This window comes from Armigeres subalbatus, chromosome 2, assembly GCF_024139115.2.
Source record: "Armigeres subalbatus isolate Guangzhou_Male chromosome 2, GZ_Asu_2, whole genome shotgun sequence".
NCBI lineage: Eukaryota > Metazoa > Arthropoda > Insecta > Diptera > Culicidae > Armigeres > Armigeres subalbatus.
In genome coordinates this window covers 440,129,644-440,156,541 of record NC_085140.1, presented here as the reverse complement: position 1 = coordinate 440,156,541, position 26,898 = coordinate 440,129,644, and the positions used below count along the sequence as shown (strand labels likewise).

General features: G+C 44.0%; 1 protein-coding gene across 1 annotated transcript in view; it reads left to right on the top strand.

Annotated features, from left to right (window-relative positions):
* LOC134218093 (zinc finger protein 600-like) overlaps nt 1-26,898 on the top strand; it is a 192,017-nt gene that overhangs the window by 17,384 nt on the left and 147,735 nt on the right. The window contains exon 2 of the mRNA XM_062696965.1: nt 17,800-19,056. Coding sequence (XP_062552949.1) covers nt 19,049-19,056 — 8 coding nt within the window. The 5' untranslated portion in view covers nt 17,800-19,048. The remainder of the gene's footprint in view (nt 1-17,799; nt 19,057-26,898) is intronic.

Genomic DNA, 26,898 nt, shown 5'->3' with positions numbered 1-26,898 from the left:
TTTACGTGGTTTATAAGCAATATCAAAATAAAAAAAGTGTTCCCAAACCGTTATAAAAAGTTCAACACCATTTTAAAATGACGTTTGTTATGTAGTGTACACACGCTCAAACACGTTTGACCAACATTGACTCCGCCCCCAAGAAAATGCTTCGGTTGCTGCTTTGTTTGACCGTGTGTGAAGTTGTTCGAACCTGTTCGAACAACCATTTGACAGTTGGTAATTCGGGTGAAATATAAATAAAAATATAAATAAATATAAATATAAATATATAATATAAATAAATAAAAGCAGTTTGATTTTGGTTTGAGTTGTCGGGGGCGGAGTTAAGGTTCGCCGAACATGTTTGAGCATTTGTAGTGAAGTCCCACAAACCCCCATATATTTTTTGATGGTTGGTGTTTAAGCTGGTCCTTCGGTCATTCATGTGTCATGCTTGACTACACGAGAGATGGAGTCAATGTTGGTAAAACTGCTTGACTGGTGTGTACACTGCATTTTACACAACATGAGCGAGAACAGTGCGTGCGTAACTCTGGACCATGCTATAGTACTGGATTTGATTGCATATCTATCCGCTCATATCGCTAAACTGGACCACATTTTCCATTTAAAGTACATATTTAACTCACAACAGTTTGTTTCAAAATAGCGGTCTCTTCACAAATATTTCAATTACCTGAAATAAATATAATTAAAATTTTAATTATGCATTACCATCGCTTCAAGCGCTGCACCTACTTTAGACGCTATGTACTCCTACATAGAAACATGCTCGTCCGGCTCCATAAAAACCATTGCATTCATTTTGCTCCTTGCTCGTTTATCACGCTGCTCCATCTACCCAGGAAAATAGCAGTGCAGCCATCGCGACGATCACATCGCAGTGCATCACCGCATGCCACCTTCTTCACGAAACCCCACTATACCAAATTACACCCCTAACTGAATTCAGAAGATCCGCCACCCCCAACGACGAACTGGAAGTCAGCGACCCCTCACAACTCCTGCCTGCATGAGCATAAATGCGAAACAGTGGCACACCTTCCTCCTTCGCTCCACACACCTGAACTCCAACCCTCGTGTGCTTTTTTTCCATCATCAACATTATTGCACCGATGGCAACTAATCCCCCGCCCAATCCAGTCGCATTTCATCACCCGTACGCCACCCCTAATCATCTTCCCACGACACCTTGACTGGATGCTGCTCCTGTGGTGCTGGATGATGTTCGCCCGTTCACATCTCAGCTTCGACTGCCGTCCCATATCATCATTATCAGTTATTGCACTTTTTCCCCAAACTGACTGACTCACATGCACCATCGTCATTATCGTCGTTATCATCGCACCGTCAGCTTCGCCGTCATCGTTGTCATCGTCATCGGCATCGTCATCAGCATCGAGCAGGATTATAGGCTTCTGCGTTCGGCCACGGCACAGTTAGCGAGTGGGTGGAGGAGCCACACTTTGGCCGCTACTTTCACCTGTTTCGTCTTCATCTTCCAGCACGATGGGGATCTTTTGCTCTCTCCCTCTGTGTTTGCGAGTCTTTCCGCTTTTCCGGGGTGAAATGTAAATGGTTGCCAAAGCCAAAAAATGTGGAATTTTCTGTTGAGTATAATAAATAAATTATAATAAATATTTTTTTTAAATATTATAATTAAAAAAATTATAATTAAATATTTTCTTGAACGTTGATGGTTATCATTGGTAGTTTGCAAACAATATGTTAAGCTCTTTTTTGTAGAATGTATTCAACCGTGTAAGACGAGTTTAGTACTTTCCATTTAGTTCCACTAGGTTTTGAGTACAAGACTCTGAATATGGCCTCACAGTTGAGGTCGAAATGCGTATCTGCAAAGAAAACAAAACTTAGTGGAATTAAATGGAAATTACTAAACTCGTCTTAGACTTATTACTAAGTCTTGCTTGTCTGAAATGGTGCTGTAAACTACTGAATGAGTTGTGTTACCTTCCAAACTTGTAGTCTTGTTAACAACCCCTTCATAAATTACTTCAAATTCAGTTGTCTCACAGGACTGGTTTAGGTCTACATCCCAAGTCAAATAACCTTCTTCGGAATCTAAACACGTTCCAATGGAGTAAGTACATATTAAACCATTTTTCAAAAATATCTGATCATTTTCAAGGTCGATATTTGCAATATAATCAAATAGTGCAATCTCGTATTCATAATAAACTAGAGCACCTGTCCATGTATAAAAGGGTGTACTATAAGTACCTCCACTACATGAATTTCCAGTAACACTTCCCACAATAAGCGTTTCACCTCGTGTTGTGGTATTTAATTTTAGCTCATTAATTCGTCTATCATGAGTAAGTGATACAATTCCTAAAGCATGCACTTTCCTACATTCTTCGGAATTAAATTCCTTAACTATATAAGAGTATCAGTATTATATTAGAATTACTAAACTCGTCTTAGTTTAAATACAGTTAAGGCTATAAGATATCGGATACTCGTTTTCCCTTTGTATACTTTCGAATTGAAAAATTTGATCTTGCATAGTTATATTTAAATGTTTTGTGAAGGAAGTTTTGCTTGATTAATTTAAAGTTGTAATTAGAATAGGGGACCTCCTTAGCCGTGCGGTAAGACGCGCGGCTATAAAGCAAGACCATACTGAGGGTGACTGGGTTCGATTCCCGGTGCCGGTCTAGGCAATTTTCGGATTGGAAGTTGTCCCGACTTCCCTGGGCATAAAAGTATCATCGTGTTAGCCTCATGATATACGAATGCAAGGGTCTGGGTCATTTGGCATAAAGTCATTTGGCATAACGCCATTTGGCATAAGGTCATTTGGCATAAAGGCCATTTGGCATAATGGTCATTTGGCATAACGGACATTTGGCATAATTTTGAACTGCAAGAAAAGAGTAGGTCATTTGGCATAACGGACATTTGGCATAATTTCGAACTGTGAACGCGAAGGGATATTTCATGTAATGTTTAGCGTAGATAAAGTAGGTCGAGGCAGTTTTCTCATTAATTTAGACTGATGGTTGACATTTTTCGGAAGTACAAATAACAAAACGGCAGAATTACTTCGGAGAGAGGGATCACATCCATCATTGACTTATTCCGGCCACATGCCTACTTTTAAAGTAGGGATTACATTCACCATTGCTTCAATCCGGGCATGCGCCTTAAGACCGGATCAAATCCACCATTGCCTTAATCCGGGCAAGCGCTTAACTTTAATAGCTAAAGCAATACACTTGTCGTAGACGAGTTACTAAAACCAATCAAGTCACATATGAGTTATTGCAACCAAATCAATCTGAATTGTGCTTTTCGGGGAAGAGACCACATCTATCATTGATTTATTCTCAACAAGCGCCTACTTATAAAGAAGAAGTCACATCTACCATTGCCATAATCCGCGCAGTGCCTACTTTAAAAGAAGGGATCACATCCACCATTGCATTGCCACAATTCAGGCCACACACCTAATTTTAAAGAAGGGATTACATCCACCATTGCTTCAATCCGGACAAGCGCCTTCTTCTAAAGAACAAATGAAATCCTCCATTGCCATAATCCGGACAAGCGCCTACTTTTAAAGAAGGGAACGCATCCACCATGGCCTACATCCGGACAAGCGCCAACTTCTAAAGAACGAATCACATCCACCATTGTCATAATCCGGACAAGCGCCGACTTTTAAAGAAGGGAACGCATCCACCATGGCCTTAATCCGGGCATGCGCCTACTTTTAAAGAAGGGATCACTTCCACCATTGCCTCAATCCGGGCAAGCGCCTTCTTTTAAAGAAGGAATCACATCCACCATTACGATAATCCAGACAAGCTCCTACTTTTAAAGAAGGGATCACATCATTCACTGCCATAATCCATGCAAGCGCCTATCTTTAAAGAAGGGATCGCATCCACCATGACCTTAATCCGGGCAACCGCCTACTTTTAAAGGAGAGATCATATCCTCCATTTACATATTCCGGGCAAGCTCCTACTTTAAAGAAGGAATCACATCCACCATTATAATAATCCGGACAAGCGCCTACTTTCAAAGAAGGGATCACATCATCCATTGCCATAATCCATGCAATCGACTACCTTTTAAGAAGGGATCGCATCCACCATTACCTTAATCCGGGCAAGCGCCTACTTTTAAAGAAGAGATCATATTTTCCATTGCCATAATCCGAGCAAGCACCTACTTTTAAAGAAGGGATCACATCCTTCATTGCCATAATACGGCCTGCTTTTAAAGAAGGAATCATATCCTTCATTGCCATAATTTGTCCACACGCCTACTTTTAAAGAGGGAATTACATCCATCACTGCTCTAATCCGAGCGTGCGCCTACTTTTGCATTGCATTGCAAATACATTATTTCCACGAGAGGATAATGTCTTTTTAATATTGTTATCAACAGGTGTTATATTCACTATTCCGGGGTGTTTCCCGTACCACTTAGTCACCATTTAGCGAACGCAAAGAAAAGTTATGCCAAATGTCCGTTATGCCAAAAGACCCTTACTTTTGACGTTGGTTACAATTATGCCAAATGTCTGTTATGCCAAATGACCGTTATGCGAAATGGCCTTTATGCCAAATGACCTTATGCCAAATGGCGTTATGCCAAATGACTTTATGCCAAATGGCCCGCTCCCCGAATGCAAAAATGGTAACCTGGCTTAGAAACCTCGCAGTTAATAACTGTGGAAGTGCTTAATGAACACTAAGCTGCGAGACGGCTCTGTCCCAGTGTGGGGATGTAATGCCAATGAGAAGAAGAAGAAGAATTAGAATAATTCCTCGATTTCGAAAAAAAAATCAAAAGTGTTCGCGACGAAAATTCAGCCAAATTTCCCAGAAGAGAGAGAAATTTTCAAAAAAAAAATGGAGATTTGGAAGAATTTCAAAAGTATTTCTGCTGGAAATTACCAATAGAATATAAAATAAAATTCAGAAAAAATTCCAATGAAGATTCTGAATATTTTCCGATAGAATTTCTATGGAATTGCTAAAAGCGAGAGATGTATCTTCCGCAGACATTCATAAGTATTTTTGAGGATATTCAAAAGAAATTTCCGGGTTTTTGTTTTTTTTTTTAATCATAAATGTAACGTATTCTTTTGTTGGATACGCTAAATAGACGACAGCAAACTTTAAATTTCATTTAAAATCCAATCTCAAAGTAATCAGATGAAAATTTAAAATTAGTCCCACTGAATAATAGTAAAATTTAACGCCATATCTAGTCGGGCCACTCAGAAACTTTCATAATTAGCCATCCTTCATGTGAATAATTAAAAACGGCAGCAGCGTTCAACGTTACCAGGCAGCGCATTACACTAAAAGTGGTGACGGCGGCAACGGTTCGTATGCAGCATCGCCTACTATATAGCTGCCGGCTCATACACTAAGTTTCTCCAAGTGGAAAGGTCAGCAGTGAGATTGACATGGTGACAAAAAATATAAACGCCATAATATGTATGTCCAACCAAACATCAAACGCCTACCATCCGCCTACTGCTGCTTAAATTCTACAAATCGAAAAATGGCGTCAAATTTTTCCAAGATTTTCCCCTCCACTGTCGATGTTTAGCTATTGCAATTTTCCGAAAAGCATTGAACGTCATCACCGCATGACAACCACGATCGAAAAATAGGGAAAATTCCCTTGTTTGACGTGAAAGTAAAGTCGGAAGAAAGTGGGTCGGACCTGCGGTGCTGCAGTGCAACAGCGACCATCACCCACCCACTCGCCCGGCTGCAGCTGCATTACTTTTTACTGTGCACCTACCCGAACGGCTACCGGATGGATGGATGCTTTGCGTCCAGTCAGCCAGTCAGTCAATGTAGGGTTAGGGAAGCGTCGTCGTCATGGGTCACGTACGGGAGAGATGCATTAATGGCATGGCCATATATTTTTTGAGTCCGACCAGGAATGAGGCTTATGAAGGGGTGGTGGGTGGTTTTCTATAATCAAGCAGCCTCCGGGGGACCGTAGTGCATGCAACCGTAAGAGAGAATTCTTGGGTAAAGGATGGTCTGTAGAAAATCAAAAATCACCAACCCTACATGTTTCATGGGTTGTAGGCAAACGGATGCTGTAGATTTTTTTTTTTAAATTTTTCATAAGCATAGAAAAGGAGTTACTAAAACATTTGGAGCTGGTCCAACATATTTTTTCGAGTAAGAAAGGACTATATATTTTTGTGGGATGTGAATCGTTTAACCCCAAAACCTATTGCCGAACTCTAATTATGTCAATACAATATTGTACAGCTTGTAATGAAATATACTTCTCCACTCATTTTTAGTCGCTACGAAAAATAATCTATAATAAATAAGTCGCCTAAGAAAAACATACCTGAAGCTACTTTGATATTTTTGAAAATTTTGCTGTCACGTGGGACGGTGAATGCTTTGATGGCAAGTGGAAAATTATTACGAAAATTGTCATTTTGTTGCAAGGCACAATATCTTGTGCTTAGAAAATTTTGCTGTTTTGTGCCTATTTCTGGTAACAAAGTAGAGAAAAAAACAGTATTCTAATTTAGAAATTGATATAAAAATATTTACCTTGATTGAAAATAGATCTAAAAATTGCTTTGGTTCAAATAAGAAATGGTGTGATATTGAATATAAACATTTTAATAAATAAATGAGTGAAACTCAATACACTCGGCTCGGAAGACTCCTTTCAAGAGGCTCGGAAGCCTCCTTTCAAGAGGCTCGAAAGACTCCTTTTAAGAGCCTCGGAAGCCTCCTTTCAAGAGGCTCGGAAGCCTCCTTTCAAGAGGCTCGAAAGCCTCCTTTTAAGAGCCTCGGAAGCCTCCTTTCAAGAGGCTCGGAAGCCTCCTTTCAAGAGGCTCGGAAGCCTCCTTTCAAGAGGCTCGGAAGCCTCCTTTCAAGAGGCTCGGAAGCCTCCTTTCAAGAGGCTCGGAAGCCTCCTTTCAAGAGGCTCGGAAGCCTCCTTTCAAGAGGCTCAGGCCTCCTTTCCAGAGCCTCAGGAGCCTCCTTTCAAGAGGCCTCAGAGCCTCCTTTCAAGAGGCTCAGAAGCCTCCTTTCAAGAGGCTCGGAAGCCTCCTTTCAAGAGGCTCAGGCCTCCTTTCAAGAGGCTCTGAAGCCTCCTTTCAAGAGGCTCAGAGCCTCCTTTCAAGAGGCTCAGAAGCCTCCTTTCAAGAGGCTCAGAAGCCTCTTTCAAGAGGCTCAGAAGCCTCCTTTCAAGAGGCTCGGAAGCCTCCTTTCAAGAGGCTCAGAAGCCTCCTTTCAAGAGGCCAGGAAGCCTCCTTTCAAAGGCCCAGAAGCCTCCTTTCAAGAGGCTCAGAAGCCTCCTTTCAAGAGGCTCAGGCCTCCTTTCAAGAGGCTCAGAGCCTCCTTCAAGAGGCCTGAAAGCCTCCTTTCAAGAGGCCTCAGGCCTCCTTTCAAGAGGCTCAGAAGCCTCCTTTCAAGAGGCTCAAGCCTCCTTTCAAGAGGCTCAGAAGCCTCCTTTCAAGAGGCTCAGAAGCCTCCTTTCAAGAGGCTCGGAAGCCTCCTTTCCAGTGCCTCGGAAGCCTCCTTTCCAGGGCCTCGGGAGCCTCCTTTCAAGAGGCTCGGAAGCCGCCTTTCACGAGGCTCGGGAGCCTCCTTTCAAGAGGCTTGGAAGCCTCCTTTCAAGAGGCTCAGGAAGCCTCCTTTGAGGCTCAGGCCTCCTTTCAAGAGGCTCAGGAAGCCTCCTTTCAAGAGGCTCAGGCCTCCTTCAAGAGGCTCAGGCCTCCTTTCAAGAGGCTCAGAAGCCTCCTTTCAAGAGGCTCAGAGCCTCCTTTCAAGAGGCTCAGGCCTCCTTTCAAGAGGCTCAGAAGCCTCCTTTCAAGAGGCTCAGAAGCCTCCTTTCAAGAGGCTCAGGAAGCCTCCTTTCAAGAGGCTCGAAGCCTCCTTCAAGAGGCTCAGAGCCTCCTTTCAAGAGGCTCAGAAGCCTCCTTTCAAGAGAGCTCAGGCCTCCTTTCAAGAGCTCAGAAGCCTCCTTTCAAGAGCTCAGAAGCCTCCTTTCAAGAGGCTCAGAAGCCTCCTTTCAAGAGGCTCAGAGCCTCCTTTCAAGAGGCCTGGAAGCCTCCTTTCAAGAGGCCTCAAGCCTCCTTTCAAGAGGCTCAGAAGCCTCCTTTCAAGAGGCTCAGAAGCCTCCTTTCAAGAGGCTCAGAAGCCTCCTTTCAAGAGGCTCAGAAGCCTCCTTTCAAGAGGCTCATAAGCCTCCTTTCAAGAGGCTCAGAAGCCTACTTTCAAGAGGCTCGAAAGCCTCCTTTCAATAGGTTCTCAAGCCTCCTTTCAAGAGGCCCGGAAGCCTCCTTTCAAGAGGCCCGGAAGCCTCCTTTCTAGAGGCCCGGAAGCCTCCTTTCAAGAGGCCCGGAAGCCTCCTTTCAAGATGCCCGGAATCCTCCTTTCAAGAGGCCCGGAAGCCTCCTTTCAAGAGGCCCGGAAGCCTCCTTTCAAGAGGCCCGGAAGCCTCCTTTCAAGAGGCCCGGAAGCCTCCTTTCAAGAGGCCCGGAAGCCTCCTTTCAAGAGGCCCGAAGCCTCCTTCAAGAGGCCCGAAGCCTCCTTTCAAGAGGCCCGGAAGCCTCCTTTCAAGAGGCCCGGAAGCCTCCTTTCAAGAGCCCCTCAAGCCTCCTTTCAACAGATCCCGAAGGCTCCTTTCAAGAGGCCCGGAAGCCTCCTTTCAAGAGGCCCGGAAGCCTCCTTTCAAGAGGCCCGGAAGCCTCCTTTCAAGAGGCCCGGAAGCCTCCTTTCAAGACGCACGGAAGCCTCCTTGCACGGGGTCTGGAAACCTCCTTTCAGGAGGCCCAGAAGCCTCCTTTCAAGAGGCCCAGAAACCTCCTTTCAAGATGCCCGGAAGCCTCCTTTCAAGAGGCCCGGAAGCCTCCTTTCAAGAGGCCCGGAAGCCTCCTTTCAAAAGGCCCGGAAGCCTCCTTTCAAGAGGCCCGGAAGCCTCCTTTCAAGAGGCCCAGAAGCCTACTTTCAAGAGGCCCAGAAGCCTACTTTCAAGAGGCCCGGCAGTCTCCTTTCAATAGGCTTGGAAGCCTTCTTTCAAGAGGCCCAGACGCCTCCTTTCAAGAGACCCGGAAATCTTCTTTCAAGAGGCCCGGAAGCCTTCATTCAAAAGGCCCGGAAGTCTTCTTTCAAGAGGCTCGGAAGCCTACTTTCAAGAGTCTCGGAAGCCTCCTTTCAAGAGGCCCCCAGGCCTCCTTTCAAGAGGCCCGGAAGCCTCCTTTCAAGAGGCCCGGAAGCCTCCTTTCAAGAGGCCCGGAAGCCTCCTTTCAAGAGGCCCGGAAGCCTCCTTTCAAGAGGCCCGGAAGCCTCCTTTCAAGAGGCCCGGAAGCCTCCTTTCAAGAGGCTTGGAAGCCTCCTTTCAAGAGGCTTGGAAGCCTCCTTTCAAGAGGCTTGGAAGCCTCCTTTCAAGAGGCTTGGAAGCCTCCTTTCAAGAGGCTTGGAAGCCTCCTTTCAAGAGGCTCGGAAGCCTCCTTTCAAGAGGCTCGGAAGCCTCCTTTCAAGAGGCCCGGAAGCCTCCTTTCAAGAGGCCCGGAAGCCTCCTTTCAAGAGGCCCGGAAGCCTCCTTTCAAGAGGCCCGGAAGCCTCCTTTCAAGAGGCCTGGAAGCCTCCTTTCAAGAGGCCTGGAAGCCTCCTTTCAAGAGGCTCGGAAGCCTCCTTTCAAGAGGCTCAGAGCCTCCTTTCAAGAGGCTCAGAAGCCTCCTTTCAAGAGGCTCAGAAGCCTCCTTTCAAGAGGCTCAGAAGTCTCCTTTCAAGAGGCTCGGAAGCCTCCTTTCAAGAGGCTCAGAAGCCTCCTTTCAAGAGGCTCAGAAGCCTCCTTTCAAGAGGCTCAGAAGCCTCCTTTCAAGAGGCTCAGAGCCTCCTTTCAAGAGGCTCAGGAAGCCTCCTTTCAAGAGGCTCAGAGCCTCCTTTCAAGAGGCTCAGAAGCCTCCTTTCAAGAGGCTCAGAAGCCTCCTTTCAAGAGGCTCAGAAGCCTCCTTTCAAGAGGCTCAGAGCCTCCTTTCAAGAGGCTCAGAGCCTCCTTTCAAGAGGCTCAGAAGCCTCCTTTCAAGAGGCTCAGAAGCCTCCTTTCAAGAGGCTCAGAAGCCTCCTTTCAAGAGGCTCAAGCCTCCTTTCAAGAGGCTCAGAAGCCTCCTTTCAAGAGGCTCAAGCCTCCTTTCAAGAGGCTCAGAAGCCTCCCTTTCAAGAGGCCTCAAGCCTCCTTTCACGAGGCTCAGAAGCCTCCTTTCAAGAGGCTCAGAAGCCTCCTTTTAAGAGGCTCTCGGAAGCCTTCTTTCAAGAGGCTCCGAAGCCTCCTTTCAAGAGGCTCGGAAGCCTCCTTTCAAGAGGCTCGGAAGCCTCCTTTCAAGAGGCTCGGAAGCCTCCTTTCAAGAGGCTCGGAAGCCTCCTTTCAAGAGGCTCGGAAGCCTCCTTTCAAGAGGCTCGGAAGCTTCCTTTCAAGAGGCTCGGAAGCCTCCTTTCAAGAGGCTTGTGCATAGTGTCCATCTTGATGAGTACAGCTACGATGCTATCTGATGGATGACATCTCAAAATATTCTGAAGGTGAAGGTTAGTTGGTTTCCAGTTCTACTAAACTGACGTAGCCGTCTCCTTGACTTTCACTGCCTATGCTCTCAGTACCATTTAAGTGTTTCTCGAAGTGCTGCTTGCACTTTTCGATCACCACACATTCGTCCGTCAACTAGCTTCCATTCTTGTCCCTCGCTTCGCGGCTCGGCAGTACAGACGTCTTTCCCACACCGAAACTGAGGAACAACCTCCGGCACCATCGGATAGACGGAAGAGAGACGCATTATTCCCCTGCAAGCTGGTCATGTGCAATGTTCCAAGTCGCCGTGTTCTCCGGTGGCTCTCGCGGGAAGCAAGCGAAAATCAGTCGACGTTCTCGTGTCCCGATTCGATCCTCCGACGACGTGGGAGCCAAGCTGGAAGGTCGAGGAGTCCTCTAGACACTACAAGCCATTCCTTCTCGTTATGCGCTAAGGGGACCCCGGGCCATAAGTCCCAACCGTTTCATCGTCCTGGGCTTCTCGGGTACTCTAACCCGGGTGAAAAGTCTTACATCCCCCACCCCTTTCTACTACCGGTGGTACGAGCAGAGCTGACCATTTTCCAGCCTCACAACGCAACGCTTAATAGAAACAGTTCCTCCCTCGGCCCATCGAGCACTGGACCTGTCAATGGGTTTCCTAAAGAAATCAACACCGTGTCCAACTCTACCATGGAGTAGGCAACGATGGACAACCAAGGTTGGGAGTACTTCCAGATATTCCGTCGCCATCCGGGTGCTGGTGGATATCTACTTTGACGTCCTCGACATCGATGAGGATTTGCCGGTAGTTGGTGTCCGGTTTCACGGTATCATGCCAATTTTGATAATCAACAGCTACATCCCCATGCGGCGCCTTCCCCGCCGTCAAAAACATGGTTTGTAACATTATCCAAAACGCTACTCCCCTCTTGATTATCGGGGACATAAACGCTCACCATCCCATGTGAGGAGGGTCCAGGGCTGACTCTCGATGCACACTCAACAACGGTTCCCCCACCTTTTTCGACATTTCGCCACTGCAATTGACGAATCTGCGGTAAGTAGAACCATCCTACCGTGTTTTACCGGGAATGGACATGTAGGGCAACAATCAGTATCTCATCTAAATCTCTGCCAACACAGCCTCCTTTCAAGAGGCTCGGAAGCCTCCTTTCAAGAGGCTCGGAAGCCTCCTTTCAAGAGGCTCGGAAGCCTCCTTTCAAGAGGCTCGGAAGCCCCCCTTCAAGGGGCTCGGAAGCCTCCCTTCAAGAGGCTCGGAAGCCTCCTTTCAAGAGGCTCGGAAGCCTCCTTTCAAGAGGCTCGGAAGCCTCCTTTCAAGAGGCTCGGAAGCCTCCTTTCAAGAGGCTCGGAAGCCTCCTTTCAAGAGGCTCGGAAGCCTCCTTTCACGAGGCTCGGAAGCCTCCTTTCACGAGGCTCGGAAGCCTCCTTTCAAGAGGCTCGGAAGCCTCCCAGTAAACCACATATCGTATATGAAATGATAAATAGTATCGCATATATTGCTATTTTCTTTCACATTCGTATATGACTGCTTATAAAGATGGCTAAAATATGAATAATATTGTATATGATACCTGCGTATGCAATATTTACGATTGCGTTTATGGAAGTCATAAACCTATATAAACGATATCAGTTTTATCGGATCAAATCGGAAATATCGTTTATGTATACAAATATTGTCATGCAAATCATATAGTGATGTGCGTTGTACGCATATAGCTCCCACCTTCTGCGTGTTGAGCACTGAACCACTGAACCTTACCGATTAAATTAATTTTAAAATTACTTACTTCACTCCATCCGATCTGCCAAAATTCCGATTATTGCCAGTGTAATTTTGTGCTGCCAACCATTATCGCTCAATATCTGCACTAACAATTCATCGAACAATTAAAATGTAAATGAGCTTTAACACAGTTCGAAAGTAAACACGATGAAAGACATTACTGATGTTGACATTTCAGAATCGTTTATACGTGGGTTAAATCGTTTGGCATGATGCGCAATCGTTGTTATGTACGAACATTATCAGGATAATCATAATTTGTTATCATATACGATTCAAACCACATTTGTACGTACAACAACAAGGCATCCGAATCGTATCAATGTAGTTCATATCGTACACTGAAGCTCTTGTCAATAATAAATCTCCATCTAGATTATGATTGTGAAAATTTTGCTGCTTTTCAAGAGTTGCTGAGTAGCGCAAGGGTAGAGCACCAGCCTTTAGTTCCAAAGGTCAAATGTTCGAGACAGGGTTGTTACCATTTATTTTTTCAAATATTCACTAAGTCGTATAAATGATCATGAAAACTCGAGAAAGTCCTTATTTAGCACGTATATGGCCTCCACTTTAGTAGGTATATAGCGATTCGGTGCATTATATACATAACATCTTATGTGTATATGATGACCTATATCAAGAGCAATAAGTATAAAAATGTTGACTGGGCTCCTTTCAAGAGGCTCGGAAGCCTCCTTTCAAGAGGCTCGGAAGCCTCCTTTCAAGAGGCTCGGAAGCCTCCTTTCAAGAGGCTCGGAAGCCTCCTTTCAAGAGGCTCAGAAGCTTCCTTTCAAGAGGCTCAGAAGCTTCCTTTCAAGAGGCTCAGAAGCCTCTTTTCAAGAGGCTCGGAAGCCTCCTTTGAAGAGGCGCAGAGCCTCCTTTCTAGAGGCTCGGAAGCCTCCTTTCAAGAGGTTCGGAAGCCTCCTTTCAAGAGGCTCAGGCCTCCTTCCAAGAGGCTCAGAGCCTCCTTTCAAGAGGCTCAGTAGCCTCCTTTCAAGAGGCTTGGAAGCCTCCTTTCAAGAGGCTCAGAAGCCTCCTTTCAAGAGGCTCAGTAGCCTCCTTTCAAGAGGCTCAGTAGCCTCCTTTCAAGAGGCTCAGTAGCCTCCTTTCAAGAGGCCTCAGTAGCCTCCTTTCAAGAGGCTCAGTAGCCTCCTTTCAAGAGGCCTCAGTAGCCTCCTTTCAAGAGGCTCAGTAGCCTCCTTTCAAGAGGCTCAGTAGCCTCCTTTCAAGAGGCTCAGTAGCCTCCTTTCAAGAGGCTCAGCCTCCTTTCAAGAGGCTCAGAAGCCTCCTTTCAAGAGGCTCGGAAGCCTCCTTTCAAGAGGCTCAGAAGCCTCCTTTCAAGAGGCTCAAGCCTCCTTTCAAGAGGCTCAGAAGCCTCCTTTCAAGAGGCTCAGAAGCCTCCTTTCAAGAGGCTCAGTAGCCTCCTTTCAAGAGGCTCAGTAGCCTCCTTTCAAGAGGCTCAGTAGCCTCCTTTCAAGAGGCTCAGTAGCCTCCTTTCAAGAGGCTCAGTAGCCTCCTTTCAAGAGGCTCGGTAGCCTCCTTTCAAGAGGCTCAGTAGCCTCCTTTCAAGAGGCTCCAGTAGCCTCCTTTCAAGAGGCTCAGTAGCCTCCTTTCAAGAGGCTCAGTAGCCTCCTTTCAAGAGGCTCAGTAGCCTCCTTTCAAGAGGCTCAGTAGCCTCCTTTCAAGAGGCTCTGTAGCCTCCTTTCAAGAGGCTCGGTAGCCTCCTTTCAAGAGGCTCGGTAGCCTCCTTTCAAGAGGCTTGGTAGCCTCCTTTCAAGAGGCTCGGTAGCCTCCTTTCAATAGGCTCGGTAGCCTCCTTTCAATAGGCTCGGTAGCCTCCTTTCAAGAGGCTCGGGAGCCTCCTTTCAAGAGGCTCGGGAGCCTCCTTTCAAGGAGGAAGAGTCATTTGGCCGAATGCCCCTAGGTCGACGACTCACTACTCACTTCGCGCTTCTCACTTTTTACAGCGAGAAGTGAGAAATGAGGAGTGAGAAGAGGGACGTCTCACTTCTCACTCCCCATTTCTCACTTCTCACTGTAAAAAGTGAGTAGTGCGAAGTGGGTAGTGATATGTCTCACTACTCACTTCGCGCTCCTCTTTTTTACAGTGGTAAGTGAGAAATGAGAAAAGAGAAGTGAAACGTCTCACTTCTCACTCCTCGTTTATCACTTCTCGCTGTAAAAAAAAGGAGCGCGAAGTGAGTAGTGAGACGTCTCACTACTAACTTTGCGCTTCTCACTTTTTACAGGGAGAAGTGAGAAATGAGGAGTGAGAAGTGAGACGTCTCATTTCTATTTCCTCATTTCTCACTTCTCACTGTGAAAAGTGAGCAGTGCGAAGTGGGTAGTGAGACGTCTTACTACTCACTTTTCACTTCTCGTTCTTTATATCTCACCTCGCACTGTGAAAAGTGAGTATTGCGAAGTGGGTAGTGAGACGTTTCACTACTCTATTCCCGCTTCTCACTTTTTACAGTGAGAAAGAAAAATGAAGAGTGAGAAGTAATTCCTAATTAAGATAAGACGTCTTTCTTCTCATTCGTAATTTGTCACTTTTCAAATGAACTATTCGGCCAAATGACTCTTTCGGCCAAATGCACTATTCGGCCAAATGTCCTTTACGATAAAAAAATTATTTTGAGCTTTTTAGTGGAATGTTTTCACCTGTCATAAGACGAGTTTGAACAATCCCATTGAATTCCACCACTTAATTGTATCCTGACAATACAGGATACAATTAAGTGGTGGAATTCAATGGGATTGTTCAAACTCGTCTTATGACAGGTGTCCCTTACGGCCAAACCATTTCGGCCAAATGACCCTTTCAGCCTAATGACCCTTCCGGCCAAATGACCCTTTCGGCCAAATGACCCTTTCGGTCAAATGACACTGTCGGCCTAATGACCCTTTCGGCCATTTCGGCCAAATGACCCTTTCGGCTAAATGACCTTTTCCGCCAAATGACCCATTAAGTCAAATGATCCTTTCGGCCAAATGACCTATTCGGTCAAATGATCCATCCGGCCAAATGACCCATTCGGCCAAACGACCCTTTCGGCCAATCGACCCTTTAGGCCAAATGACCCTTTCGGCCAAATGACCCATTCGGCCGAATGACTTTCGGCCTAATGGTCTGTTCGGCCAAATGGCATGTTCGGCCAAATGGTATATTCGGCCAAACAGCTTTCGGCCAAATGGCTTTCGGCCGAATGGGTTTCGGCCAAATGGCTTTCGGCCGAATGGGTTTCGGCCAAACGACCCTTCCCCGCAATCGCTTATTTGTCCCATCTTTGTTTAGCTGATATATGTTGGTGAAAACATTTCGATATTTTTTATACTGACAACAAAATTTAAAATACCAACAATACCGGTATTTTCCATCTCTTATACCGGTATTTTCGCTTCTCAAAATTAACCAGTAATACCGGTATTACCAGTTAGACCATCTTACGTACGAGACACTGAAGTCAACCTTGGGTTTGATTATAAATTACATAACGCAAAATTCGGAATTTTTGACCCCCTCCTTCCCCTTGTAACAAAAAGTAACACCATGTAACGCGTAACTGTGATATTTTTTGTGTGCCGCATATGGGTTTTAAGTGTTTCAAAGCGCGAAAGCTATGTTATGGGTTATGGGTCACGGATTCCGATGTTGCTTACAAATCCTGGAAGCTGAACCAGACATTTTTTTCGCCGGTTTTATGCTCCCATGTATTTAAAAGCGGATTTTTCATTTTCCCGTTTCGAAGTCATGTGAATTCCAACATTCATCGTGAGACAAAAATGTGTCAAATATGCGTAAAAAGATAGTAAAAAAGTTAGGTGGATTCGGATTCATCCTTTGGGTCAAGACATGTCAGCAATTGCTTCAATCAATCATTTAAAAATCCTAATAAATTAATATTCAATCGCGTTACGCGTAACATTTATAGTAGCCACCCCTCCCGCACCTTTCAATGTAACAAAGTATAACGCAATGTGGACTTCTCCCCAAACGCGTTACGTAATTTGTGAACAGACACTGATATTCCTTTTTTGGAACCTAGAATCTTACCGAACAGATGCTTGTACTCCTTGTCGTAGCTCCCTTGTCGTTCACAAGAGGGCTGGGACTGCATGAGTGATCCAGGAAGGTTAAGAGAGATTCACGTGTATCGACTTTTTAGACTCTTAATACCTTAATACCTCTACAACTAGATCTAAAATATTGCCGAAAAAGGCGAAATATAGTGGTTATTGTTACTTCGATAAAATATTTTAAACAGCACAAAATTATTCAAAATTATTTCATTTACTTCCATTTTAACATTTGTACATCATGAGGCTATACCCAGGGAAGTCGAGACAAATTCCAGCCCACAATTTTTTTAGACCGGACCGGCAATCGAACCCAGCCACCTTCATCATGGCTTGCTTTGTAGCCGTGCATCTTAATGCACGGCTAAGGAAGTTGCTGCTGTTTGGTAATGCTGGTCATACTCGTTCTGTTTAATACTTTTTGAACAGGCTTGATAATTAGAGTTTTCTATTTATTATCGTATAAGTTGAGCGGAAGGGTTTCAGATTTTCATATATAAATAAAATATATAAAAAATATATATAAAAATTGGGTCGCAAATTTTCTCAGCAATATAAAAAAAAACCCGAAAAAAGAAAAACTGCTTGCGTTTTTATCAAAAAACTATGTTCCTACGAATTATCAAAAATAAATTAGACATTTTTCAGGAACTTGGCTTAGTTTATTCTGATGTATAAACAATATTTTGCACTCAAAATCACCATGATTTATTAGCTCGATTAGCATCCTTAAATTAAACAAAAACGAGGGTGCACGAATAATTATATTCGAGTATATTTACACGCACATGCCTGCCGCATCAAACAGGGAGAAAATCCAATGCTTCCATCAAATAGTCAGTGCTCACTTTTTTCCAAGACGACGACGTGCAAAGTAGGCAAGCGGGAGAAAGGTAAAATGTATTGCATTTTAATAAAACCCAGTGCAATCCTCCATCCGAACCGAATTCGATGCACTTTTCCGTTGGCCAAACGACATTGAGCTGGATATACATACATAGAGCAGTGCATATAAATACAAACGCATCGAGAAGGGTTATCATCATATGTGCATATTGCGTCCCTCCACGTGCTTCAAGGAGACAGGCCACCGGTGGTCGCGCGCCGGCTGATGCCGGCTGGCGGTTTGAGGCGCCACCACGCGGTCACCGCCGGTCGTCTTCTTCGAGTTGACCATCGACGATCGGTGCCCACTTGGACGGGGTTGAGGCTATGGATTTTTATTTTCTGTTCGAATTTCGTCCGAGTAACTGCTAAGTTCGTCCTGGTAGACTAAAAGTGCTTATTTTTTTTAAATCTATTCAGAGGCACCTGTTGGGAACTAGTGGAACTAATATAGTGTACTGCTTATTATCTAATTTCAGGCGTAGCAACTATGATTCGGCCGCGTTGATGCTGGCTAGGAACTGAACGCGTTGAACATCCTAATAGGACGAACCAGCCTCAGCAGAAATAGTGACTAGTGCGATTCAGGATTTCTGTGGTCGGCCGGTGTATTGGTGAGAACGGTGGCTGTCGCAAATTCTCTCGTTCTCTCTCTCGCGAAACGAAATCCATGCGACGTCGACGACAGTGCCACTGAGTACTGACTGCGAACTTGACTCCTGCTCCTGCCACGCACGGCCATCACGGCCGGTGTGGGGTGTTCTTATGTACTAGCAGCTGAACAGGTGGTGGTGGGCTGCGAGGGTGGCGTGCGAAGAAACGGTGGCTATCGCGCGGGGATGAGGTGGCTCGGAAGCACCATGAACTTTGCTAGCTAAGGAGCAAGAAGATGCAAACGGCCAAGCTCAAACGGTTGACGTTCGTCTAAGACGTTGGTTGGTCGTGGCAGTTTGGATATTTTGGCGTGCGTGGAGAGTCCGCGGTAGTGGCATGTGGCGGTCCTCAGAGCGAGGGGTCCCTGTGAGATTGTGCGTGTGCATCGTGTAGTCCGAGTAGGGAAGAATTCTGAAGATGCTGTGCGCTTCTCGGGTGGCGAATTTTTAAGATGGAGGTTGAAAAGCAAAAAGTGATGAACTGAAGACTGAAGAAGTGTGTTGATGTAAAACGCTTGTGCTATTGTGTAAACGAGTTGCTATAACAAAAGAACTATGCGAATTACAGTTTAAAGGAGTTTCAGTGTCGACAACTGTATAAATGTAAAAAATAGTTAAATGTAGAAACAAATAATTTCTCAAAACTTCCACAAATGTAAACAATAATAAAATATCGCAATCCATAAAACCTATAATCAAAAGGATAAAACCTCCAAGAAAGGATAAGTTCCTTTTCACAAAAATCGTGCAATAAATGAAATACTCTAAGGGATAATAGAAAAAGGATCAACATCTTAAAACCTCCTCCAGAGAAAGAACCAGGAGAAAAGGCAAGTTTCTTAAAGGAGCTACTAAACCAATACAAAAGCATCTAACGCATACCATCAGAGTGCGTAGCCAGGTTTATCACTGTCGATACCAGAAGTTCGCTTGCTCCATCCCAGTTCGTTAAGAAAATTTCCGTTTTCTTGAAGCCACGCACCGGGTCCATCTGTTGGTCCAGGAGGGTGGTCAAGCCAGCGAATACACCCCATCATCATCTGCTGCAATCGATACCGAGTTTTGCCGCCCGAAAATGAAAGAGTAAGTAGAGACCTGCTTGTTAATGAGCATAGAATGCCATTGTTTAGGAGGCTGATGAAGGTTGGTCTTTTGCCATGTAGAATTTTTTTTGGTCTTCAGGATATAAATTGGGGTAAAAAAATCTAATTATAACGTTAAGTGGGATGATGTTGTCTTATCACGAAAATTATGAGAATAATCTCCAATGTTTCACAACTCATAATATCTTTGAATAGCAATTAAACTGAACACTTGAACTAGCAATAATTTCATTCATATTGTGAAAAGGAGAATTCAGTAAATTCATTAAAGACATTCATTTCGCTTCAAGAGCATATTTTTTAAGCAGGCTCGCAGAGTCGATGTCATGTATCGTTTAATTCAGCTTGTTATATGTGTTCATGTATATTCGAATGAATTCGATGGGTCTTGTTCTATTATTTTGAATTATAAAATAGGCAAATCATTCCTTAGATTCATTTGATTGTGGTAACGTCAGTACCATGGAACACATAAGGCTTCTTTGGATATCCTAAGGATCAGAAGAAACCAAATTAAAAAAAAATCGAGTATGATCAACGCTCACGCGCAATCATGTTTTCAAATAATTTGAACTCGCCAGTGAGTATGAATCTATTAAAAATCGTGTCTTGACTTGATAATTGAGTTACTTTTTGAGCTCATTTTTCTTCCCAACATTAAACCATAATACCAAACAGAAGATTTAACGGGATTGTTGACATTTACCTGGTACTATTGTTTAACCGATTCAATACGGATGGGTCATATATGAACCTAGACGAAAATCAGCTGCCAAAAATCAGTTTTGAGAGATAGAGCCTTGCTTTCTTCCGCAAAAATGTTCAAAACCAACTGCTCCATTCAGGAAAAATATTGCTCAGGTCAGGTTGCGGGCACTCAATGGAATCATCACCATACTTTACCATATTCTTGTTAAATAATTGAAATTGAAATGATTAATAATAAAATCCTTCGCCTGCCCAGCGGTATAACAGATCTTTTCCTATATCTACGATACTCCAAACCGTTCTTGAGTTCAGATCTTAATATTCAAATCGATCAACAAGAAGATCTGCGATGTCCTCACTATTTTTATAAGTTGGAATAGCTCCATGAGACATCATTATACCATTACAGACAAACTGAAGAATTCGTTCGACGTCTACGACACTCCAAACTATCCTTGAGTACAAATCTTAATATTCAAATCGATCAACATGAAGATCTTCGATGTCCTCACTTGTTTTATGAGTTGGAATAGCTCCAAGGTACCTCGTAACACCTTTACATACGCACCACAGAATTTGTTCAATATCTACGACACTCCTTGAGTACAGATCTTAATATTCAAAACGATCAACAAGATCTTCGATGTCTCAACTATTTTTATAAGTTGGAAAAGTTCCACGAGACTTCGTTACACCATTATAGACAGATTACAGAATTCCTTGAACTTCTACGACATTCCAAACTGTCTTTGAGCTCAGATCCTAATACTAAAATCGATCTACAAGAAGATCTTCGATGTCTCAACACAGAAAATTTTGAAAATTTTAGTCGTTCTTTTTATTTTTGTAAATAATACTGCAAACAACAATGATTTTCATGAAATAATGTTCATCGCCTGTGGTTTATTATAAATCATTCCTCATTCCGTGCCGATAGTTCGAACGAGCCAGACGTGTGTGCTGTGTCTCATCGCGGGTGTTGTTCGGTAGTGCGAGTCTATTGTGTGGTGCCTACCTACGGATCCAAGGCGATCACTGTCGGCGAGCGAAGTAGCTGCTTCTGGCGACGCCAGTAAAGCAGGCTATTGTTTCTGCTGCTACCTACAGCAGCAGCACAGATAAGTGGCAGATTTTGTTTTATTGTTCTCCCTTTTGGAGCGGGACTGATTGAAATCAATTGAATTAGTTTTTTTCTTATTATTTTTTTCTGATTTGCTAATAGTTTTAAGTTAGTATAAGACAGAATTGTCCTTCCACCTCTCGGGGTGAGAATGGAAGCAGAGACTATGGGAGGTGGTGAGCCACCAAAAGAGGTTCGCACACGGTTTTACCAGGCATCTTCGCCTGGCCCTTGGGTTGTTTACCTTCGGCAGAAAGCGAAAAGCCTAGATTTTCTCGGCATCAAACGAGACTTGACGCGTCGTTTTACGAAGCTTGAATTCAATCAAATCAACAGAAACAAGCTACGCATCACCGCACCTACATACCAGGTGGCGAATGAAATTGCTGGCGACAGGGCGTACAACATTGAATATTTAGTTTATGTCCCCTCGCGGGAGGTCGAAATAGAAGGTGTGATCAACGCAGCGAGCTTAACTTGCAAGGATGTGCTTGCAGGTAAAGGTCGCTTAAAGAATGTTCTGCAATCTACCGTGGATATCCTGGACTGCAAGGAATTGCATTCAGCAACCACAGTAGATGGTAAAAGGTATATGCCAAGTCAGGCTCGCTTCGGGTGACGTTCGCCGGTTCGATGCTCCCAAAATATGTAGATATCGAGAATATGTTGTTTCCGGTGCGTTTGTTTGTACCAAGGGTATTTAATTGTACCAACTGCAAACAATTAGGTCACACTGCCGAGTTTTGTGACAACAAACCACTTTGTGGTAAATGTTTCCAAAGACATCGGGAGGATACCTGCCAGCAACAAGCCACAAAATGTGCTTATTGTGGTTTGGATCCTGCCCATGGTTTGCAAGATTGCCCGGTGTACAAACGACGCACCCAAAAAGTGAAGCGCTCGTTGGTACAGCGCTCCAAGCAGTCTTATGCGGAAATGGTTAAAGTGCAAGACACATCCGCCACTGCCACTGCAAAGACTGCTTTTTCAGCTGCCGTTCAAGTAAGTGACTATTATGATTCCATCTCCATTGATGAATCGGACTCTGACGCAGCCGACATGGATGATTCTTCGGAGGTACACGCGCCCGAAAAGAGGAAGCAACCGTCTTCCCAGGATCGCGCCGAAAGAAAACAAAAGTCATCCATAAAGGCTTGGCAAAATCTGAAGGTAATGGGGATTATTTAAAATCCTGAAGCAACCAGTCTTCACTGCAGATCCCTGCTGCTCTAAGACATTCCCGCCATTGCCTAAAACCGATGTTCCTAAGAAACATCCGGCTAGGATTATCAATGAAAAGGAAAATGCTACTCGCACTTCCGAAAAGAGAATCTCGTCCAAGCGAGGATTGATATCCTTTAAGGACCTCGTGGACCGCTTTTTGAATCTTTTCAATATTCCGGATTCATTGAGGCCAATCATTGACCTCTTTATTCCAACAGTAGAAAGTTATCTGAAGCAATTGACTGTTTCATGGCCCTTCTTGCAGAAATTGTATCTTTCGATGGATAATACGGCCATACAAGATACAATCACTGTGCTGCAGTGGAACTGTCATAGTCTAAAAATAAATTGGACGTGTTCAAGTTTTTGATTCGCAATTCCGATTGTGATGTATTTGCTCTCTGTGAAACATGGCTTTCTTCTGAAGATGAAATCAACTTCCACGATTTTAACATTATTCGCCAAGATCAGGATGATCATTATGGTGGCGTTCTTTTGGGGATCAAAAATGCTACTCCTTCTACAGAATTCCCATTCCGACTGTTCCCGGCTTAGAAATCGTCGCATGCCAAGTAAATGTGAAGAATAAAGATCTTTGCATAGCTTCAGTGTACATTCCTCCAAATGCCTCTATTAATCGTCGACATTTTGGAGCGCAGTCTCCCTTCTATCATCTCCAGTATTGATATTGGGTGATATGAACGCACATGGTATTGGATGGGGCGAAACGTATGACGATTATAGAGCGCCTATTTTCTATGATTTGTGTGACGATTTCAATTTGAATATTTTGAACACTGGTGAAGTAACTCGAATAGGACCAAATGGTCAACAAAGCCGTATTGATCTGTCTTTATGTTCTAATTCACTATCGTTAGATTGCACGTGGAAGGTTATCCAAGATCCCCACGGTAGTGACCATATGCCGATAGCCACCACCATTAAAAGTGGCTATCAAGAATCTGAGCCAGTTAATGTTCCTTTCGATCTCACGAAGAACATTGACTGGCAAAAATTTGCATCGGCGGTAAAAATTGGTATTGAATCAACTGATATTCTTCCGCCACTGGATGAGTATCGATTCCTTACCGAATTGATTCATAAAAGCGCACTGGAAGCTCAGAAACGACGCGTTCCAAGTACATCTGTCATAAGAAGACCAGCCACTCCTGGATGGGATGATGAATGTACTAAGTTGTATTCTGAGAAATCTGATGCCTTCAAGGCCTTTCGTAAACACGGAAGGTCCGAGCTTTTGAAGAGTATTTGAGGCTTGAAAGAAAGCTCAAAAATCTTCTCAAGGCAAAAAAACGAAGCTACTGGCGACGTTTTGTCGAGGGACTATCACGAGAAACCTCAATGACAACACTTTGGAAAACGGCCCGCAATATGCGGAACCGCATTTCCACCAACGAGAGTGAAGAATACTCCAATCGAAGGATATTCAACTTAGACAAAACGGTCTGCCCAGATTCCGTACCAGCAGAACCGCTATTTCGAGAATCAGTCACTGATCCCGGTTCTTTGGGTGGACCATTCACAATGCTGGAACTTTCTATGTCTCTTCTTTCATCGAATAACTCTGCTCCGGGATGCGATAACATCAAATTCAATCTTCTTAAAAACCTCCCAGATATCGCAAAGACGATTACTTGACCTGTACAACTGTTTCATGGAGTACAACATTGTGCCACCTGAATGGCGGCAGGTCAAAGTAATAGCTATTCAAAAGCCTGGGAAACCAGCGTCTAATCACAATTCATACCGACCGATTGCCATGCTATCATGCATGAGAAAGTTATTGGTAAAAATGATCCTTTCAAGAGTCGACCATTGGGTCGAGCAAAATGCATTACTGTCAAATACTCAGTTTGGTTTTCGAAAAGGTAAAGGAACAAACGATTGTCTAGCGTTGCTCTCTTCAGATATTCAGCTGGCCTTTGCTCACAAGGAGCAATTGGCTTCAGTATTCTTGGATATTAAGGGCGCTTTTGATTCAGTTTCCATAGAAGTACTGTCAGACAATCTGCACAGTAGTGGATTACCCGTTATTTTGAACAATTTCTTGTACAATTTGTTGTCAGAAAAACAAATGAATTTCACACTCGGCACTCTGACAACTTCCAGAAATAGCTACATGGGCCTTCCCAAGGATCATGTTTAAGTCCCTTGCTTTATAATTTCTATGTTAAAGATATTGACAATTGTTTGGAAGGACAATGCACGCTCAGACAACTTGCAGATGATGCCGTGGTCTCTCTAAGAGGTCCAAGTGCAGCTGTCTTGCAAGGACCATTGCAAAGTACCCTAGATAATCTGACTGTTTGGGCCAGACATTTGGGGATCGAGTTTTCACCGCAAAAACTCAGTTGGTTGTGTTTACTAAGAAGCGGTACCCTGCTCAACTGAAACTAAAGCTGTTGAATGATGACATCAACCAATCTTTATCTTCTAAATACCTTGGGGTCGTGTTTGATTCTAAATGCACCTGGAGACTTCATATTGAGTATTTGATAGAGAAATGCCGGAAAAGGATCCATTTTCTACGTTCTATCTCCGGAACATGGTGGGGTGCTCACCCGGAAGACCTCATCAAACTCTATAGAACGACTATTCTCTCTGTTTTAGAGTACGGCTCCTTCTGCTTCCTCTCAGCAGCTGATTGCCACCTTATCAAATTGGAACGAATTCAATATCGTTGTTTGCGTATTGCCCTTGGCTGTATGCATTCAACGCATAACATGAGCCTGGAGGTGCTTGCTGGAGTCACTCCTTTAAAGCACCGTTACTGGGAGCTCTCATTAAGAATACTAATCAAATGTGGAACAAGTAACACACTTGTCTTACACAACTTCGATAATATGCTTGAACTGGTTCATCGGTCAAGATTCTTAAGAGTTTATCTCAACTACATATCGTCAGATCTTTGTCTTCCATGTTATACTCCCCCTCGAGTTGACTTCACCAATGACAGTTTCTCAATTGAATACGATCTGTCCATGAAACACGCTATTCAAGGAATACCAGATCATCTTCGAAATCTTTCAATTCCCTCCATTTTTTCTGAAAAATATGAACATGTCAATTGCAACAACAGATATTTCACTGATGGCTCTCGCATTAACGGATCCACTGGCTTCGGTGTTTTCAATGTAACTTCAACCACCTTCCGAAAACTTCAGGAACCGTGTTCGGTTTATGTTGCTGAGCTGGCAGCAATTAACTTCGCTTTGGGGATAATTTCCAATCAGCCCGTAGACCATTATTTCATCTTCTCGGATAGTCTTAGTTCTATCGAGGCACTCCGGTCGATGAAACCTGTTAAGCACGCATCTTACTTTCTTACAAACATAAGAGAGCAGATGCGTGTTTTGGTCGAAAGATCATTCAAGATTACCTTTGTTTGGGTCCCTTCTCACTGCTCAATCTACGGCAATGAGAAGGCAGACTCGCTGGCAAAGGTGGGCGCACAGGAAGGTGAGGTTTATGATAGACAATTCTCGAGCAACGAGTTTTTCCCATTAGTCCGTCAGAGTACTCTTCAAAGTTGGCAAAGAAATTGGACACACAACGAACTTGGACGGTGGCTATTTTCCATAATTCCAAAAGTTTCTGGGCGAGCGTGGTTCAGAAGTGAGGACTTAAGTCGAGGCTTCATTCGCGTGATGTCGAGACTTATGTCTAATCACTATTCACTAAACGCACATTTGTACAGAATAAACCTTGTCGACAGCAACTTATGTAGGTGCGGAGCCGGTTATGATGACATCGATCACGTAGTTTGGTTCTGCTCGGAAAACGACGTCTCCAGAGAGCAATTATTGGATACCCTAGTGGCCCGAGGTAAACAACCCTTCCAGGAGATAAGAGGTGTTTTGGGGGATCGTGATGTGGTCTATATGCAAGCCATTTATAGTTTTCTTTGTTCCTCTGACATAAAAGTCTATTACTTTTGTTTTATTTTTCTTTTTGTCTCTGTCTTTCTGTCCCGTAGAGCGCCGTAGCTCTGGCCGTCCGGAAGATGCTCTCATTCGAACCATTCTTCGAGCACGACGACACACCATGTGGTGTCCCTGACGCCAAATGACCGGATGAGCTGCTGAAATTCCTTGATTATGATGATTCCCTGATTCCCGAATCCTAATCCCCGTCCATCCTTAAACATTGTAAACCTAACCTCGAGTCACCACGAGTACGTTGGCTTATTTCCCTCTCCTACTAATTTAATAATAAGATTATGTCGATTGTACATATCTCAAAGAAACGTGGCTCCGTAAAGTGTTATACACGCCTGAGCCTACCAAATAAACGAAATTGGAAAAAAAAAAAAAATAAATCATTCCTGAGTACCTGTCAAGAATTTTGTAAGCCTTTTCGACAAGAAATTATGGGTTCCGTTCACGTATTTTGCCTTCCCAAGGCATAAACTGATTCATATTTGTGAAACAAATTAAAAAATTGAAAATAAAACATCTTCCGATTTTGTCACATTTTTGAAGGATTTGCCGTACAGTAAAGATCTGGTCCGTTGTCGAGCGGCCGTCAACGAAGCCGGCTTGATAACTTCCCACGAATTCGTTCATTAATGGTGACAGACGACGGAAGATGATCTGGGATATCACTTTGTAGGCGGCATTAAGGATGGTGATCGCTCGAAAGTTCTCACACTCCAGTTTGTCGCCTTTCTTGTAGATGGGGCATATAACCCCTTCCTTCCACTGCTCCGGTAGCTGTTCGGTTTCCCAGATTCTGACTATCAGTTTGTGCAGG